This window comes from Lethenteron reissneri, chromosome 59, assembly GCF_015708825.2.
Source record: "Lethenteron reissneri isolate LAM-NWPU_2019-01 chromosome 59, ASM1570882v1, whole genome shotgun sequence".
Lineage (NCBI taxonomy): Eukaryota > Metazoa > Chordata > Hyperoartia > Petromyzontiformes > Petromyzontidae > Lethenteron > Lethenteron reissneri.
In genome coordinates this window covers 4,942,635-4,961,207 of record NC_083837.1, presented here as the reverse complement: position 1 = coordinate 4,961,207, position 18,573 = coordinate 4,942,635, and the positions used below count along the sequence as shown (strand labels likewise).

Below are 18,573 nucleotides of genomic sequence, written 5' to 3'. Positions count from 1 at the left end.
AAATCACGACGTTTCGGAGGCAACACAAGTCTCCGTCACCAAGTGAGACCGTCACAGCTAGATTTACTGTATCAAGTGAGGCAAAATTCCAAGAGACAAGCTCTTAAATACAAGTTAAGGGAGGAGGAGGGGCTTATCTGCATGTGGTAGCCAATGAATGGAACGTGTTGGGGGTGGTGGGCGGGGCTAAAAGAGAACAATAGGCGCAACATGTTTTTTACTCGGTGTTGGTTGACAATCCAAATACAAAAAGGAGAGTACTGTTAAACGCTGGGGATGTCAACACTCGGCCGAGAGGATGACTATATCATCTCTCTAAGATGACCAAAGGCCTCTCCCTCCTATTCACCACCCTGTTTGTGGAAGCATGTTTGGTAGCATGTTTATTAGTATGTTGCATTGTGTATGCTGGCGTGAGGCTGAGCTGATTATGGTGTTGGTCATTACCAGTGACGCGTCCCAGTGCTAGCGAGTTCGCCACTCTTTGCAGAGGTTCGCGGTTGGAATCCAGCGGCCACCCTGATTATTGCTACTTTGTGTGGTATGAACCGTAATAATACTACGCGTCATCTGCTTCACTCACATTTGACGTTTTGATCCCGTGACGTCATTCGCAAGAGTAAGCTATTGTGTGCCAGCGTCAGGGTCTGTATTTGCCAAATTTTGAAACTCCATCGCCGATTACTCAATTGAGGTTGTGTGTAGCCATCATCGCCCCCTACTGGCAAAAAATGTCTCATTGCTCTGTATGTACGTATGTTGAACTTTTTTCGCACTGTATGTAGCCAACTGTGCTAATTGGAGATGTTATGACCCTGATCCAAGTCGCTCTTGAAAATGAGACTCTTTCCTCGTCTCTCGAGTTCTCACGCAGTTCAACAATATCAACTTGGTGTCCCGAGTTAACACTCAACTGAGATCACTAACTGCGGCAACATTTCTGCTTTCCAGGCTGAAATCCCTGGACAGCCCAGCGATAAAGGTAATTGAGTCCGATGTCTATGCATGAGCGCTCACAAGGAATCAGGATGCGGGCCCATAACGAAACACATTCACCACACTCTTGATCTACAAGGTGGCCCAAAAGTCAGGACACACAGGACTATTTAATTTAGTTGAACACTGGTGTTAAAATATGTTTTATTCTTTCAGGTAATATTTTTTCGATTGTCATTATTCGTATTTCTTTTTCTTCTTCCCGTTCTTATCACCTCAAATCTGTCGTTGACAAAACTCGACCAAGAACCCCGAGCGAACTGAGACAACAAAACTTAATTGATGAATGTTCAAAGATTTACACAGCTGTAATATTTTTTTTAAAAACGTCTATATGTATTTCAAATAATAATTCGTGGATGCATTCATGTTATTGGAAGTCAGTTTGAACATTAGTTAAAATACATTAAATAACCCGATGTGATATATATAATAACCCTATGTGTCCTGGTTTTTGGGTCACCCTGTATGCACGACACACGGGCGGCACATTCAACACAACCGGCATTTGCTCTTTTGAATAACGCAGAGAGCAGCTGGATATACGAACGCTCGTGACAACACGACGACGGTGCCACGGCTGCTGTGTAACCATGCTTCACCGTGCTGGTCACAGCACGGGTTCATAGCTCGGTCTGATAGCCATTTCCAAAGGATAAAGGGGCAGCCCTGGGATTTCTTACTCGTGCCACCTCTGGCGGAAGGGTCGCTGCTGGCCCGAATGGCTTCCGCTAAAGGGGGGATCAAGAGAGCCCAATAGTGGGAGCGGCAGAGAGCTTCTCCAGGCGGTATTCGGTCTACTCTTCCACACTGACCAAACGTCCGCGAAGAGGTGGACGCACCCACACTTTACCCCCACCACCCCACGTGACCTGCCAGTCAACTAACTGCGGTGAACCCATTTTTACTGCTGGGTGGGGTCGGGGTAGGGAGGGGTGGATTTGAAAAACTGGCACCGTCGTTTCCACTGCCGCACCGGGAGATAGACTCAAACGGGGTGACCTCCGCACTGCGAGTAATGTGCACTCGCCGACACACCATGCGAGCTCGCCCTGTTAGTTATATCCCCGGAAATCTCCAGCGCATCAAGAGTAGAGACGGAGCGAGCAGAAGCGAGCTGCGTGGAGGAGCAGAGTCTGTTTCTCAGCGGGCGGCGGTGGGGCAGAGTGGGGAGGGATTCCGTAGTTATCAACCCATATGGTTTACCCGTATTCTTGTACAGCCGTTTCAATACGGGCAAACATTTTTTTTGTCTATTTGTTTGTGTTTCTCCCTTGTGATGGGACTTTGTAGAATGAACGTTGAGATTTATAAGGGGCACGGGGTGACCAATAAGGTCTGAATTGGTCTGTAATGTGGTAGGTACTGATTAGGTGGTTGACAGGTATGGGATTCAGAGTGGGAGTGGCCATACATAAGTCACGTGATTTGAGATACAGAGATTATCGCGTCGTGGAATCCGGAATAACCGCCTCTAGAGCGGGAGTTGACGTGTCCGCGTCGCCCCGCCCACAGAACGACGTCGACAACCTCGACCTGAAGATCCCGGGAGGGACGTCCGACACGGTGCGCTTGCACCTGCGGGGACTGCTGGAGGTGAGGAGCATCCCGCGCGCCCACTCGCTCGCACAGCACCAAAACGCATCACCACTCGCCCACCGCCCCAAGTGGAGCAGCTATCGAGTCGTGTGCAGGCGGTGCAACTGCACCGGGCCCAGGCAGCGGAGGGGCCCAGGCAGAGGAGGGGCCCAGGTGTTTGGGCTAAATGTCGGATGGGTGGGAGGAATGGAATAGCGGGGTTACCCCATTTAGACCCTTACACCAGGGCCCATGCCAACCACGCTATGCCCACTGCCCCTCTGTCGTTTGAATGAAATGTCACGATTGGGGCATTGCGATCCTCTGTCCAGCAGAGGAAACGAGAAACAATGCGGAAGTCTCAACTGGTTAGCACACGGCGCTAACAACCCGCCCAACTGGGTTTGATTCCTGGCCATTGCTAAGGCCCTTGGGCCCCTCCTCTAGGTAAACTCGGCCTCAAAAGAGGCCACACCACCCTCTCCGCCCTTTACGTGTGCCACGCTGGTTTTATTTGGTGCTCGCTATGAGCACTTTCCCTGACAGTCTGCAAAGCTAAAACGATCTTTACATTTACCTTGCGCGCACACGTGTGCATGTGCATGCATGTATCCTTGGAAGTTATAGCTGCTTATACACAAGCTTCAAGTTTATTGAGTGTTAAGGGCACTGAGTCACGAACCCTCAGTTACTGAGGAATCCGTGGACGAGTTAACTCATCCACTAAGTTCCACGGGGATTTGGGTTGCAGGTGAAGTCGTCCATGGAGAGGGCCATGAAGCTGGTGATGGGGACCTTCGGGGCGCTCACCACCGAGCTCGCCCGTCTGCAGGATGATGTCCGGGTAAGAGGCCACACAAGGGGCCGGTTTAAAGTTATACCACAATGTCTGTGGGAGGCTCAATCGGCACGCGTGGGGGGTGCTGGCCACACCTCCCTCCATTAACCCCGCCTACTTTTACATAGCCACGCCCACCCCTGTTCTGTCTGACATTGGCTCCGCCTGCTGTTCATAGGCCACTACTCAGGTAGTACCCCTCCCCCTACTACTCAGATGGCCCCACCCACTACTCAGGTAGTAACCCTCCCCCCACTACTCAGGTAGCACCCCTCCCCCTACTACTCAGATGGCCCCACCCACTACTCAGGTGGCCCCACCAACTATTCTAGTGACTCCACCCACTACTCAGATGGCCTCAACCACGACATAGGTTAGCTCTGTCCACTGCTCATATAGCACCGCAAAACACAATCTGCTGATAGACTCACTGTTGCGGAGCTATTTACACGACTGCGTGGACATAGGTGGAGGGATTAAAGAAATTAGCAACATCGTTTCAACTGCCCTGCAGGGAGATTGGACCGGCAACCTCTGGATTACAATTCCAGACCACTATTACAGCAGCAGCGTCGTGACAACTCTCGACAGCTTTAGAATTGGTCGTGGAAATGTGGGATTAGAGACTTATTGAGGTGCCAGTGGCTGTGCTTTTCAATGTTATCACCTCCACGCACGACCCCTCGTGTGTCACCAGAGCTCGGAGAACGCTCGCTTGCACCTGTCCGAGGAAGCCGTGAAAAAGGGGCAACTCGCCGAGCAGTACTCCCAGCTGGCGAGCAACCTCCAGAAAAACAACCTGGAGCTGCAGGTACAGACGCGGAGGAGAAGCTTTCTTCGCGAGCACTTGTTTTAATAATCGGCTGTGAAGTGCGTCAGGGCGTGCCGGGCAGACTGGAGGATGACCGGAGTTTGCGTGACGGTTTACGTTCCTTGACAAGATCAGCAAAGTATTGTGGTTCATTTGTGTGTAACGAGCACGTCCTTATGTATTCGTTCGGCAACCGGATCTTTGTGTTCTGCGCGTGTACGTGAGCAGCAGTCCCTGGCATCCGGCACAGCTGACTCGCTGAGCCTGCAGGAAATGAAGCGAGCGTTGCAGGCGGCGCGGAGCGAGTGCGAGTCTCTGCAGCGTAAGAACGAGTCGGTGCTGCAGCAGCAGAGGCAGCAGCAGGAGCAGTACCAGGCACAGGTATAGCGACAACTATGGCAGCCGATGCCCTTTAACGCAGCAGATGGAGAGACGTTGTTGTTGACATTTTGCTCCTCCGTGAAACCGAGACGGTGACCAGCTGTCATGCAGATCAGGAGAGACGAGCACAATTGCTAATTTTAGAATATTATATTTTTGTTCAATTCGATTTAAACGGGAAAAAGCAACGGATGCAGTGTCAGGTGAATGAAGGGAGGCTTTTTTGCCGGGCGGTTGTGACGACACACCTCCGATTAGCGCGGTTGGCTATGTACGGTGCCAAAAAAGTTCTACATACATACATAACACCTGTGTCACTTTACAGCAAAGGGCCTGTGTTGGATTCCCGACTCGGGTGCCTTCCTGTGTGGAGTTTGTATGTTCTCTCCCCATGTGCTGCATGGGTTTCTTCCGGATTCCCCAGTTTCATCCCATAGCTAAAAGTACAGTGTAAACATAATCGGTTAAACTGAATACTTAAATATTACCTGCAAAACACTCAATTGGAATTGCACGTATAAATCATAGCTCCCTGCTGGCATATCAAAGCCTCAGGTCACATGACAGGCCACTCTTGCAAATGAGACTTCCCCTTGTCTCTTGAGTTCTTACCTGGTTAAACAACATAAACTTTAACTGGAACTCACACTAACTGGCATGGTGAAGTATGGTCATATAAACCCCCAATGTGACATGGGAACGTTACCATCCAGCAGTGGAATGATGCGCACCACGTTGGCGGTGTCTCGGGTGGCGACGTTACGGATGGTAGCAGCGTGGACAATCGAGCGATCTGTTGATTTCGATTCTCAATCTCGTCTTGGCATTCCGTTTACGATCGTTTCAGCTCATGTCCCTGAAGTCGGAGAGGGAGTCTTCGAACCAGGCGTCGATGGAGGAGATGCGACGCCGCTACGAGTCGCAGCTCGCTGACCAGGCCGCCGAGAGGGACAGGGAGGTGTCCAGCATGAAGGTGATATAGAGGTCACGGGGTCAGGGGTATTGAGACAAGGACCTGGCAAAAACACGGCTCAAACGACGCAAACGTTTCTATGAACTGGAATTCCTCCTGCAGCGGGGGGTGGGGTGGGGGGGAACCCAGGGCCCATGGGTAACACACGGCCAACAGCTTCACATCACACGTTCTGTGCGTGGTCACGTGAGGCCTACCACTTGAAAAGGGCCCACAGGCCATATTTCCACCACTGCGAGCATCTTAGCTGCAGCGGGTGGACATCAGAAGTGGGCAGTATTTGTTGAGCTGCCAAAACTGCGCCGCTGATTTTGTCGCGCTTCGTTCACTTCCGTCGCTGCAACGGCCTCTTGCCCGTTACCCCGTCAATCCTATTCAGCTCTTTGGCTTCTCACGACGTGACTTATTTTTAACGAGTAAAGTATTCAGAGTAATCTGTCCGAGACAACTTGCGTGTTTTTGCTCCGATCCCGATTCCCTTTCATTACATCGCTTTGGCCACTTTGGTGACGCAGGGGGTCGCACACGGCGAGCGAGTCTCTAATCCTGCTCTCTTGAAGTCTCACCTGCCTGCTTTAACAAAATGAACGTGAAACGTGATACATGATATGTTTGAATGAGATGGAATTGGAACAATAAAGGCTTAATCCAGCAAAATAGTTTTACATTGAAAAGATTATCCCCGTATAAAATAATTGCAGTCACGATGTCGCATTCCGCTTAGTCGGAGTCGTTTGCAACGAGCGTAGGAGTGGTGAGTCCGTGCGTGTAGACGCCATCAGCTAAACGCGATTCTCCATTCTCACGAAGGCCTTGATTAAAACGGTACCGACTGTGCGCCCAATCTTGACCTGGTGAGAGAAGAGACAGCTTCTCTGTCATTGTCAGTGCTTTGGATTCACCACTCTGGGAATTATTTAAATTATACGCCACATCACATCTCACCTTATTTTATCCACATTTTTTAGGAAGCTGTTCATAGGATCATGGAAATATAGGGTCCAATAATAAAGGGTTATTGTGGATGGAGGGTATACCTTGTTCCTCGCAACCAAAAGAACCAAAGAGTATGGATTCCTGCAGTCACGAAAGTTTCAAATCAAGACTAGAGGGGGAGAAATTTAATAATGATTGAAGGAATTGAGCCATGTGGCTCTGCGAGCTCAGCCTCCACTACTTGTGTCCCAGTGCTCCCTCACTGTGGCTGGACAGAGGTGGAGGGATTTAAGAGACCCGTCCCGTTGTTTTAACTCTCTTGCCGAGAGTTCCAACCGACAGCCTCTGGATTACGAGCCCAGAGTGCTTTGCTGTCGCACTTAGCCAGCCTGGGGGACTATCGTGATGGGAGCAAAGATGTGGATGATGCTTGGTTGCGTGCACGTTTGTGTGTGCGTGTGTGTGTGTGCGTGCGTGTTTGTGTCGATGGGTGGAGAGCGGTTATGTGCAACTATAGTGTGCACCACAAACCCGGCGACCCGAGTTTTATTTAGATTCCTGCTCACAGTTAACACCAATGACGATTATCTGAACCGATCCTGTGCCTTCCCTAGGTCGACTCGGCCTCAAATTAGTACCTAGTGCGGTGCGTAAAACATCGCCACTGGGGAGACAAAGGCTGATAGGCGTGGTGCTGGCCACCCACCCCTTCGTGTGCCGTATCGGCCTTCATAGGTGCTTGCTAATAGCACCTGCCCCTACAGTCTGTTAATGCTAAACCGGGGATCTTTGTCTTTGTGTTGCTGAGTGGACAGCGGAAGTGTAGCGGTTATCGCATTGCGCAATGAACTAGGCAACCCCAGTTCAATTCCCACTCACTGCCGCCACCAGTGACGATCATTTGAACCTGTCCTGGTCCTCCCCTAGGTCGACTCAGATTCAAATGAGTACTTGATGTGATATGTAAACATCGCCACTGCGGAGGCAAAGGCGGCCGGGCGTGGCGTTGCCCAGCCACCCCCTCGTGTGCCATGCCGACTTTCATAAGGACATTTCCCGGACGTCTGTGAAAAAGAGCTTCATAGCTCATCGGATTTCTCCCAGGAGAAATAAAGATTCTGAGAGATGCTCGCTTAACAGCACTTGCTCTGGCAGTCTGTTAAAAGGTGGGGGGGATCTTTGTCTTGTGCAGATGAGGATCGAGAGCTTCCAGCAGCAGAGCCAGAGCTCGAGCCAGGGCAGTGACCAGCGCCTGGCGGAGCTGCAGCGCACCATCTCCCAGCAGGAGCAGATCATTGCCACGCTCCGCGAGGTGATACACGTTCCCTTTCTCTCGCACTACATCTCCGTTGTCAAAATAAGAACAGGTGTTTTCCCTTTCTGGGAAAAAAAGGAGTTGTGTTAAGATGTTAAAAACCTTTTGCAAGGAATCATTAAAACCACACGTACTTGTGGTGAACATGCAAACAAACATGCTCTGATAATATATACATTGACACTCCATATATCATCAGAGCATGTTTGTTTGGTTGCTTCTGAAAAAGGCATCTATTTGATATTTGAACATCTTAACACCTATTTAATTGCCAGAAAGGTTAAAACCTATTCTCATATTTAAAACTTTGATACAAGCAAAGATATGTGCCATAGATGTCTCCGTTGTTGTCTTCTCCACCGTTTATTTTCTATTTTCCACCCGATCGTACTGGGTGGCCATCGCGTCACGGAGCAGTAGTGGAGCAGGATGTGACCATGCTGTGTTGGAAGAGAACAAAAAGTAACGTTGATTTTGTTTGACCCAGTGGGAATGCAAGAGACCCAAGGGGGAAGTCTCATTTGCGAGTGGCCCGGGGCGTTAGTCTGCCAGTTGGGGGCGACGATTACCGCTTCCTACAATCCCAGTTGAGTCATTTGCGGTGTAAATTTTTTAATTTGGTAAATGTGGACTCTGAAGCTGGTGGCACACAATGGCCTGCTCTTGCGAATGACGTAGGGGGGTCGTGAACGTCCACTTTGAGCGATGCTGGTGGTGGCTGGAATAATTCCGGCAATTACTAATTCCTGTCCGCATCCTTAAACCCTTAACTATCCTCCACCTTCCCCTTCCTAACCTCGCCATCCTCTCCCTTTCCCTATCATCACGCTCCCTTACCCCCCCCCCCCCCCTTCTCCTTCCTAACCTCGCCCTTCTCTTTTCCTATCATTACCCTTCCTTGCCATCCCTTCCCCTCCCCAATACTCAAACTCCAACCCTTTTCCCCATCAGCCAATATTAATGTAAAATGTATTATTCTTGTCAAGTGCTTTGACAAAAATGCAACGCAAAATCCTAGATAAAATGAGAAATATACACCGCAGTAATAATTATTACTGGTAACTATTACTGCGGTAATTATTATTAATTATTACTGCCCGCCCTAATAATAATTAGAGCGGGCCGCTGGATTTGAACCAAGAAGCTCCACAACAAGTGGCGAATGCACTGCTTGCGAGGCCATATCAATGCCCTATAGAAGCGGATATCACAAAGCTACCTCCACCAATCACAAAGTAGCCCCGCAGCTGCCTATGACAACCTACCATGCATGGTGATCACCCACTTTCCAGGCTCAACTTCGCTTGACGTCCGAGATGTGATGAGATTCGGTGCATTGCAGGTGATTTAATTATTGGACATTGCTCTATTAAGACAATGGGATGACCAAAAATAATATAATAATAAAATAATGAACAAAACAGAACTTAAAGAGACAAAGAAAGCGTAATTCTTCAACTGAATCATGGCTCCAAATCATGCTACTAATTACTCTTGTTGAATTGCCGGAGAGGTGGATGTTTACAGAGACTCAAGATTCTCTTTCCGGAAGGGTCCTGCGAAGTTTTTTTCACTGGAGGGGAGCGATGTTGCTACTGCTCTCTGCGATCCTGATTAAGCAATTTTTCAGGAATTTTTCACCATTCAGATATTTTGGCCAATACCGGTTACACTGTGCGATTATTTTAGTTATGAGAGGAAACAAGGAGAAACCTTCGGAAATCCATGCAGAACAGGGGGAAAACATACAAACACAGAGGGGCGTCCGAGTCAGGAAACGAACCCGGGTGCTTCTTGCTCGCGTGGCGCAAGTGTTACCTTGACGTTGCTACCCTGCCGCCCGACATGTGTGAACTTGTGTGTCTGTGTGTGCAGAGGGGGTGCTCGCTAACAACACTTGCCTCAACAGTCTGTTAAACCTCAACGGGGGATCTTTGTCTGTGCACAGGAGATGGAGAGGTTAAGGATGTCCATGAGCCAAAGGTCGTCCACGCAGTCGTCCACCGTGGTGAACACCACCGTCAAGTAAGGGCCCCAAGGGTCCTGCAGCGAGTGCCAATTAAATATAATGGGTGCCACAGCGTCGATATGTTGTCTCCCTCGCCTGGTATGCAGGCGGTGGTGGGTTTGATCCTGACCCTGACGCCTGCTGTGTAGTTGGTGTTTGAGTGTCTCTCTCTCGCCGTGGTCGTGTGAATTTTTCCGCGGGTCCTCTGGTTTGTCCCTCCACATTTAGAATCGTGCATTAAAGGATTTGGTGGCCGTGCATTTCCACATGATACGCCACTTCATTGAGCTATCCTTTGTGTCCAGGTCACTTGTGAATAAGTAATATTTAAAAATACTTGTTTAAAAACACGCTTTAATTAAATGGACCCTACTTGTAATGCCAGAACTCCACGACCTCAGGAAGTGGCCGCAAAGCTTGCTATAACATAAGGGGCCGTGGTGATTTACAGCCAACGTCAGTTGAGCGTGGACAATTAGACCCAAGCCGAAACATAACGTTCAAAAATAATGTTTATTTTTTTTATGATAGAATATAGCATTGTCAAAAGTATGACATAAGTATACCAAGTTTGCAGTCGATACCACATTGGGAAGTGGGTTAAAATTGAGTTACAAGATTTGAGGATATGACGACAACAACAGACAGCGTGAGTTAAATAAAAGTGTGTAAAAAGAGCGATGTAGCTCAGTTGAGGCCTTACCTGATAAAATAATAAATAGTTTAGTTATTAGTTTCATGTGACCTCGGCCGCTCGGACCGAATCCCATGAGCGCCGTCCTCCTCTCCGTGACTGCCGCTCTTTCTTGCAGGCGGGAGACGGAGTACCCGTATCTGCGCCTGGTGCCCACGTATGGAGAGTGCGTGTACAGCAACTACTCCGTGCAGGTGAGAGTCCCCCCCCACCCCCACTCTCCCCTACTCCCCCACGATGGTTCAATGTGGGGGCTGGGGGTCTTCTTGTTGGAGCTCCTTCCTCTGTGTGTGTCTGTATGTGTAAACATTGCCACTCGGGAGACAAAGCAGGTCGGGTGTGGTGCTGGCCACCCACCCCCTCGTGTGCTATGCCGGCCTTCATATTTTCCCACAAACAGCACTTGCCCCAACAGTCTGTTTAGGCTACACATCAGCATCGTTGTCAAGCTTCTGTCTGAGAACAGATGGTTGACAACAGGGGCATATTTTGGAGGTCGCTGAGTGCCTCTCCTGCGCAGAAGCTGCGAGATCTGGCCAATCATAGAGAACGTTGGCCGCGAGGTGCAGCGGTGGCGTCTGCGGCTTTGGCCACGATGACGTCTCGATCTTTGGCCTTTCCCCCGACCCCTTCCGCAGAACGCCGGACACCACGGAGACAGCAGAGTCGCGAGCGAGAAGGCAACCAAGACCGTCCGATTTGCGTAATCCGAGAGAATCTTCTAAAGAGGAAACGCATGGTGCCACGTCCACACGCGGGAGCGCAGACTCACCAGGAAATAACTTGCCCCAATGGTCAGCAACCAGTACATCAACTGGGCATGTATGGGTAACCCTCTACAGACAACAACAACAACGGATGCCAATTGCCCGCTAAGTGATGGGGATGTCACCACGGCGTTTGTGCGAGGCTTAGTGCACTTTGAAGCCATCGCGTGAAGTGTCAAGGCTTGCTGTGGCAGACCCATAACACCTGGGTCTGTTCCCAGGTGTTAATGGGTTAATTCTACAAATGAGCACACGGAGCTATGCACTCAAATGCATGCACACGTCCTCGCGTGCACACACACGGATGCATAGGTTGCTGGCCAATGTCACTCTTCAACGTGAACAGAAGCACCGCAATGCTTTTGGTGCAGGTTAATTGGGTTTGGGTTTCTGAATTTTCTTAATTATTCTTTTTATTTAGCTTTTTGTACACTTTAATGTGTTAACAAAAAAGAATTCATTTTTTTATTTGTTACTGTTTAGTAGTTTAGTCAAAGAATAACATCATTTTGGGGAAACTGAATGTCAGGTGAGTGGCGACGCATTCAATGGCACTTGGATTATCTCAGTTGGCTACGTACGGCGCGAAGGAAGCTCAACTTAGGTTTTTTTGGTAAAGTCACGTAGGTAAAACATTAAAATGAATAAAAGTAAAATCAAATTTTTATTTTATTTTACTAAGAATATGAATCCTTGCAGTCACGAAAGCTTCAAATCTAGAAGGAAGCTCAACGTGGGTATACAATTCTACACTCCCGCCAGCTACACCGTCTCGTTCATCCCAACCTCGGGGGTGGAGGGTTGGCACCGGATTCGGACGCGGAGAGAACTTCGCACCCCCACGGCCTGCACAGTACCCAGTGGCACGAACCACGAGTCCTGCTCCCCGTGCATTACGCCAATGCCTACACTGCACTCATTGTTGGGGGGGGGGGGGGGCTATTTGACCATACTTTACCATGCTGGTTCGTGCGGGTTGTCTAAAGGCAGGGGAGGCATAGACGTGAGGGCACAGTAGCGGTACGATTGATGCTGCTGTGCCGCCACACCTCTGGTTGCACACACTCAGCGTAGCTTGTGACAAATGGCCCGGAATAGGTGCGCGATCTCAGGAGCTAAGCAGGTTGAGCCTGGCTAGCGCTAGGATGGGCGACCACCGTGCATTAAACAGGTGTCACAGGCTGCGGTGTGGAGATGCGTGTGGCGTGACCAACGTGTGTTGAGAAATACGTTAATAAATAACACGGGCCCGTTCGCTAATTTTCTAGATTATTTTTAAAACCCACATTGTCTACGTTTTTAATAGTGTAATGAAATCCATGCGTTTTTAGCGCTTTACTGAATGAATGCTACTGTAATGATGTAGTCAATCATTTATCTCAGAAGACATGGAGGACCCTGCAATGGAATATTTGGCCAATTACATTAAGGAGTGTTGGTCGTGTCGAATGGAAAACAGGATTACCCATAAAAAAACCGCGCAAGAAGGGAGTAGCAATCAAAGGCCCACGCAGATAGAATCCAGAATTTGTATTGCCATTGCTGGTCACCTCACAGCCCAAGTCTTACAACACCTGGCATTCAGTCACCCACAAGATTATCCCAGGCGGTGGTGGTTATACAATGGCTATAACCTAGTCTGGGAAAACTAGACGAAAGACCCATGATCAGGGGAGAGACAATAACTGACCACACGTCGGAGGGGTGTCTGTACACAGATTGTCCTTGGCAAAAAACAGGCTTACGTGGCTGTGGAGACCACTTTCGAGGACAATGTTTGAGCTGTGACTTCGTAACCCTTTCGAGGACTTTTCAAGCTATATTTGAGATGCAATGGACATTTTCAAAAATGTCAGGGCCTAGCATTAAAGACTGAGGAATCGGAGATACCAGCAGCAGTCTTGAGGGTATTAGAAATGCTGAAGGCATTGACGGTGGCATGAATTGAAGCCCCGTTAATGAAAGGGGGGACACGTTGAGATATGAGTTTGATGGGTAGAGAATACAGGATAAAAAATATTTTTTTAATTGATTTGTAGAATTAGTACATGCTACTTTTTAGCAAAGTAGTTTGCCCACCCCTGTGCAGTAGCGCACTACGATGAGCTACAAAGTCTTAACACGATTCAGCATTTACTTACTTGTACCTCTTTTCCACTGTAGACTTGAGCTTCGACAGAGCAAAGCCAGCCAGGCTGTTGTTTTTTCCATGACAGAATCCGAGCCGGGCTGTTGACGTCACACGGAATTTACTATGTTGAGTCGCATGTAGATGACGCGGTGACACTGTCCTCACGGCGTACTAACTGACGTCACACACGATGAACAAATCATTTGCGCTGGCCCTGTTTGGCCATGTATTTTACTCGGTGAGAGCAAGAGGCCAGAATGAGTCTCATTTGCCAACCATGATCTGGGGGAATCATTCCACCAAAATGGAGCAATTATCCCTTTGCATCGTCCTAAATGAGTAATTTGCGGGTACTTTTTGGCATTTCGCAGATTTGGACCCTAATGCCCACACACGTTGGGCCACCCTTGTTACTCGCATCAGGGGATATTCAACGTCCATTTAAGCAGAGAGCATGGTATTATTGCGTTTGTTACACCGGCATTATAATAATCGGGGCGGCTGGTTGATTCGAACCTCGAACCTCTGCAACAAGCGGCGAACAAGCTACTGGAAGGGGCCATGTCCATCGCATCAAGTTCTCCAAGAACGTATCGTGAGGCTCGCGTACCGCTGCTCGGTTCTGGCTCTGCTCAGCAAATGGCTAGTGGAAAAACCATCCAAATACGGCGGCCAACTAATATCGCCAGTGGAAAGAGGGGTATGGTAATTAACACTGGGTTTTGTACACGGGTGGTGAGGAAAATGGTTTAAGTATGTGGACACGCGCGCGCTCGTTATGCTCTGCTTTAGTACTTGCACGCTGCATGCCTGGCGAGGTGGAGGTTCGACGAGTTTGTAAGGGAGGTGTCGGGGTGTTTTCCGTCCATTTGGCAGCGATTGTCAACACGCTGTTCATGTAACTTGGCCAAAATAAACAGAAGTCTGCATGCATCTTTAATTAGCCTGATCTTCATTTACTTGACCACGACAGTTCCCAATACCAGCGGCCTGCGTATGCACAGTGAGAACTGGGAACTGTTAAGACTGCGGAAGACGTTCCATTGAAACTTCAGCATGAATCCAAGTCGACTAAGTGGGCTCAGGGGGCTCATACCATGTACTGCAGCTCCCAAGACGTCTCTTTGGCACACCGAACCCTGTGGCCTCACGGCAGGTGGTGGAGTTGGCTCCAGCAGCAAAGTCGGGGAGTCGGCGGACCCCTCACACGTTTGGCCACGCGTGTGTGTGCGAGGAACACGGGGCGGCGTAATGAACGGTTTCAACCTGGAGGGGTGCACGTACCACCGACGCTTCCCCCACTTGATGCGTACACATTGCGACCGCAAGACCTGTATGACCTCCATGGGCCCCCGCTACAGCCGTACCAGCTTCGACGAGGTCGCCAGTGGCACCTCGGGACAGTGCAACCATGCCCTGTCCCCCGGTTTCCATTGGAGCACATGTGCCCGCCCCAGCCTAAGCCTCTCATTCGCCCTTTGGCGGAGTTCCGAATTTTGCATGGCCACCTCCCGCGCCTCCGTTAATTTCCCGATGTTAAATTTAACGTGGTCGCACAATTTCGAGTTTGCCTGCGGCGTCGAGAGCTTCAGCTGAGTCGCCACAGGCGGGTTAGCCTCGCGGCCATACATTAAGAAAAAAGGTGAAAATCCGGTGGCCGCATGGGGAGCCATCCTGTAGGCTTGCAAAACACCCGCAATGTGAAGGTCCCAATCGGTCTGGAATTCCAATACCTGCTGGGACAGCATGGACGTGATAGTCCGATGCAGCCGTTCCACCATCCCGTCAGTTTGCGGGTGATATGGGGACGTTCGAATTTTCTCCGTACCCAAGAGGTCGCACAGCTCGCGGAGGAGTTTCCCCAAAATTGTTTTACCCTGGTCGGTCAGAAGCCGTTCCGGAGCACCTTTGTCGAGGACGTAGCCCTGGACAAAGGCCTCCATGACGGCTGCTGCCGACTGGTTGGCCAGGGGCCAGGCCATGGGCCATCTCGTGAAGTATTCGACCCCTGTCAATAAGTACCTATTTCACCTGGGTGTAACGGGAAATGGCCCGAGAATATCCAGTGCAACGAGCTCGTTAATCCGGGAAACCTTTATCGACTGCAGCGGAGGGTTGAACCCCCTCGCCGGGGGCTTCCGCTGTGCGCATTGAGTGCACGACCCCAGGAGATCCCCCACGTCCTTTGCCATGCCCGGCCAGAAGAAATCGAGCTGGAGCATGGCAAGGGTCTTGTGAGTCCCCAGGTGAAGGAGCCGCTCATGCGCAGCCCACACCACTTTACCCCTCAATGCTGAAGGCACCACCAGCCATTGGCGGCGGGATCTCCCGTCCCAGTGCATTAAAAGCCCCTGGAACAACCCCCACGAGTCAACGTTCGCCGCCCCCTGACCAACCCGCCCGATGCGACGGCGCCAAGCGAGGAGGGAGGTGTCCTCCATTTGGAGGCGTCCCCACTCCGCAACGGACAACCCCAGCAAGGCATCCCTCCTTTCTTGCTCAATAGGACCCGAAGTTGAAGGCGCATCGGCGGCGGCCACAAGGACCGATTCAGTGATCACGTTCGGAGGCCTACAACGCCCCGAACCCAAGAGGCAAGCGCACTCTGAAGTGGGCGGCAACCGTGACAGAGCATCAGCATTCGTGTGGCGGATGCCCTTACGATATGTGGTGACAAAATCGTAGTCTTGGAGAATCTCCAACCATCGAGACAACTGTCTCGATGGTTGTTGAATCCGCAAGGCGTACTGCAGCGCAGCATGATCTGTACGGACGGTGAAACGTCGACCGTACAGATATGGGCGGTACTGCTGGATGAAATAAACGATCGCCAATAGTTCATGACGGGTAACGCAGTACCGTTGTTCTGCCGGAGACAACACCTGACTACCGTAAGCCACCACATGCTCTACGCCACCAATGAGCTGCGACAGCACGCCCCCAATGCCCGTGTTACTTGCGTCTATATCGAGCAAGAAGGGTTGTGAGAAATCGGGATAATTCAATGGCGGAGCCCCCACCAGGGCATCCTGGAGGGAGCAAAAAGCAGCCTCGTCTTCCGGTCCCCAACGAAACTTGACTCCCTTGGACGTCAAGGCATGCAAGGGTTTCGCGATTGTAGCGAAGTCATCCACAAACCGTCGGTAGTACGACGCGAACCCAATGAAACTCCTGATCTCCCCCACCGAGGTGGGAGTCGGCCAGGAGCTGACACATTTCGTTTTGGCGGGATCAGTGGATATCCCCAAGCGTCCAACAATATGACCCAAATACCACACTGATTCACGGAGCAAATGGCACTTCTGCGGTTTAAATTTCAAATTGGCAGCCCGCATTTTGAGGAAAACAGCACGCAACCTCTGGAGGTGTTCATCGAATGTTTGCTAAAGACAATGACATCGTCCAAGTAAATTAAACACGAATCCCATTGCAAGCCCGCCAAGACCAGTTCCATTAACCGCTGAAAAGTTGCCGGCGCAGAATGTAATCCCATCGGCAAGCGGTTAAATTGGAAAAGGCCGTGCGGTTTAGATTCGTCATCCAGAGGAAGCTGCCAGAATCCAGAAAGTAAATCCAGGGTGGAAAAGAATCGCGCCCCCGCCAAGGCATCAAGCGACTCATCCATTCGAGGAAGCGGGTATGCGTCGGCTACTGAAATTTTGTTCAACCGCCGAAAGTTGACACAAAACCGCAGTGAGCCGTCGTGTTTTTTCACTAAAACGATCGGTGCGCCCCAAGGACTGTTGGAAGGGGATATGATATCGGCGGCTAGCATGTCGTCAACGGCCGATTTGACATGATCTTTTTCGGCGGGACTCAACCGAAAGGGATTTTGGCGGATAGGCGCGCTGTCACCCGTGTCAATGTGGTGTCATAGCAATTTAGTACAACCAATATCAAATTTGTGTTGACTAAAAACGTCGGCAAACTCTTTCAGGAGAACTCGCAGCCTCTCACGCTGTGAGTCGGACAGGTCCACTGATCCCGCGCAAAGCGCATCTAGCCATCCGTCATCACGGTCCGAATGCGGTCGCGATGGAGGATCGGTGCTCACCTGACCCACGAGCAGTTCCTCACAGGGTGCCGGCGTCGCGTGTGCAAGCACGGTCCCTTGAGGAACCACGGCCGTTCGCGATCCCACATTAAGGACTGCAATGAAGGGGTCCCCATCCCCTTTTACCATGGTCTGAGCCGCTAGCAAATCAGGTCCATTGACCCCGGCTCGAGATGGTCCCAACAAGACCCCCCGATCCGCAACCCCCTTGGCAAACGGCCGATGCAACCTAAGAGGGACGAGCATCTGAGCTCCCGGGGGTACGCGTACAGTACTTGCCACGAGCGCCTGCACCGTCGCAAATGCCCGATGCTCCGTGGCGGGGGAAGACAAAAACATTACACATTTGCCCGACGGGAGTTCGATGCACCCCTGGTCGATCAATATACGGATAGGCATTTTGGCCAAGAAATCCGTCCCCAACAGGCACGGAACCGCCAGCAAGGAGGAAACCAATACCGGCCCGGATAATTTGATGGCCCCAATGCAAAATTTTTGCGCGGATCTGCCCAATGATGCCCAGCGAGCCCCCGTTAGCAGCAAAGCATGGCACGTCAACGGGGAGCAAAGGACGGCTTTGAACGGGAAGGATGTTATAAATTAAATCAGATATAATGGTGGCCGATGCTCCCGTGTCAATTAAAATCCACACCTCAACCCCATCAATGTGACCGACCACGACCGACGACCCCGCCGACGCGGCAACGACACGATGGGCAAGCTCCGACCACTGACCCGGTTGGAGCGCTCGCCGCATTTCAGAACACTCCGACGCAACGCCCGGCGATTTTCGAGCCCTGTTTGTTTCAGCGAGTGAGTGTGTGACAGATGTGTGCATGGGCCAAACGTGTGAGGTGCCACGACTTGCCGTATTTCTCTGCTGGAGCTTGGGTGGAGGCGACGCGGCATCCCAACGAGGTGTCGCTCCGCGCTGTCGAGGAGCCCGGCATCCTGAAGCCACGTGGCCTTGAAGGCCACAGTTGTAGCAGCGTGTGAGCGCCCCAGATGGCCTGGGCTGCTCCTGGCGGCTCGGTCCATTCCGAGCCTGTGGTCCCGCAGATCTCCACTCCCCCGGTCGCTCCACTCCGCAG

General features: G+C 50.8%; 1 protein-coding gene across 2 annotated transcripts in view; it reads left to right on the top strand.

Annotated features, from left to right (window-relative positions):
• LOC133357674 (inner centromere protein-like) overlaps window positions 1-14,368 on the top strand; it is a 46,473-nt gene extending 32,105 nt beyond the window's left edge. For both annotated transcript variants that reach the window (XM_061575759.1, XM_061575758.1), the window contains exons 9-18: window positions 952-982; window positions 2,512-2,592; window positions 3,326-3,418; window positions 4,110-4,223; window positions 4,452-4,604; window positions 5,452-5,577; window positions 7,706-7,825; window positions 9,777-9,853; window positions 10,649-10,724; window positions 11,169-14,368. In XM_061575759.1, the coding sequence (XP_061431743.1) occupies window positions 952-982; window positions 2,512-2,592; window positions 3,326-3,418; window positions 4,110-4,223; window positions 4,452-4,604; window positions 5,452-5,577; window positions 7,706-7,825; window positions 9,777-9,853; window positions 10,649-10,724; window positions 11,169-11,237 (940 nt within the window). In that variant the 3' untranslated portion in view covers window positions 11,238-14,368. The remainder of the gene's footprint in view (window positions 1-951; window positions 983-2,511; window positions 2,593-3,325; window positions 3,419-4,109; window positions 4,224-4,451; window positions 4,605-5,451; window positions 5,578-7,705; window positions 7,826-9,776; window positions 9,854-10,648; window positions 10,725-11,168) is intronic.
• Window positions 14,369-18,573: the final 4,205 nt, after the last annotated feature.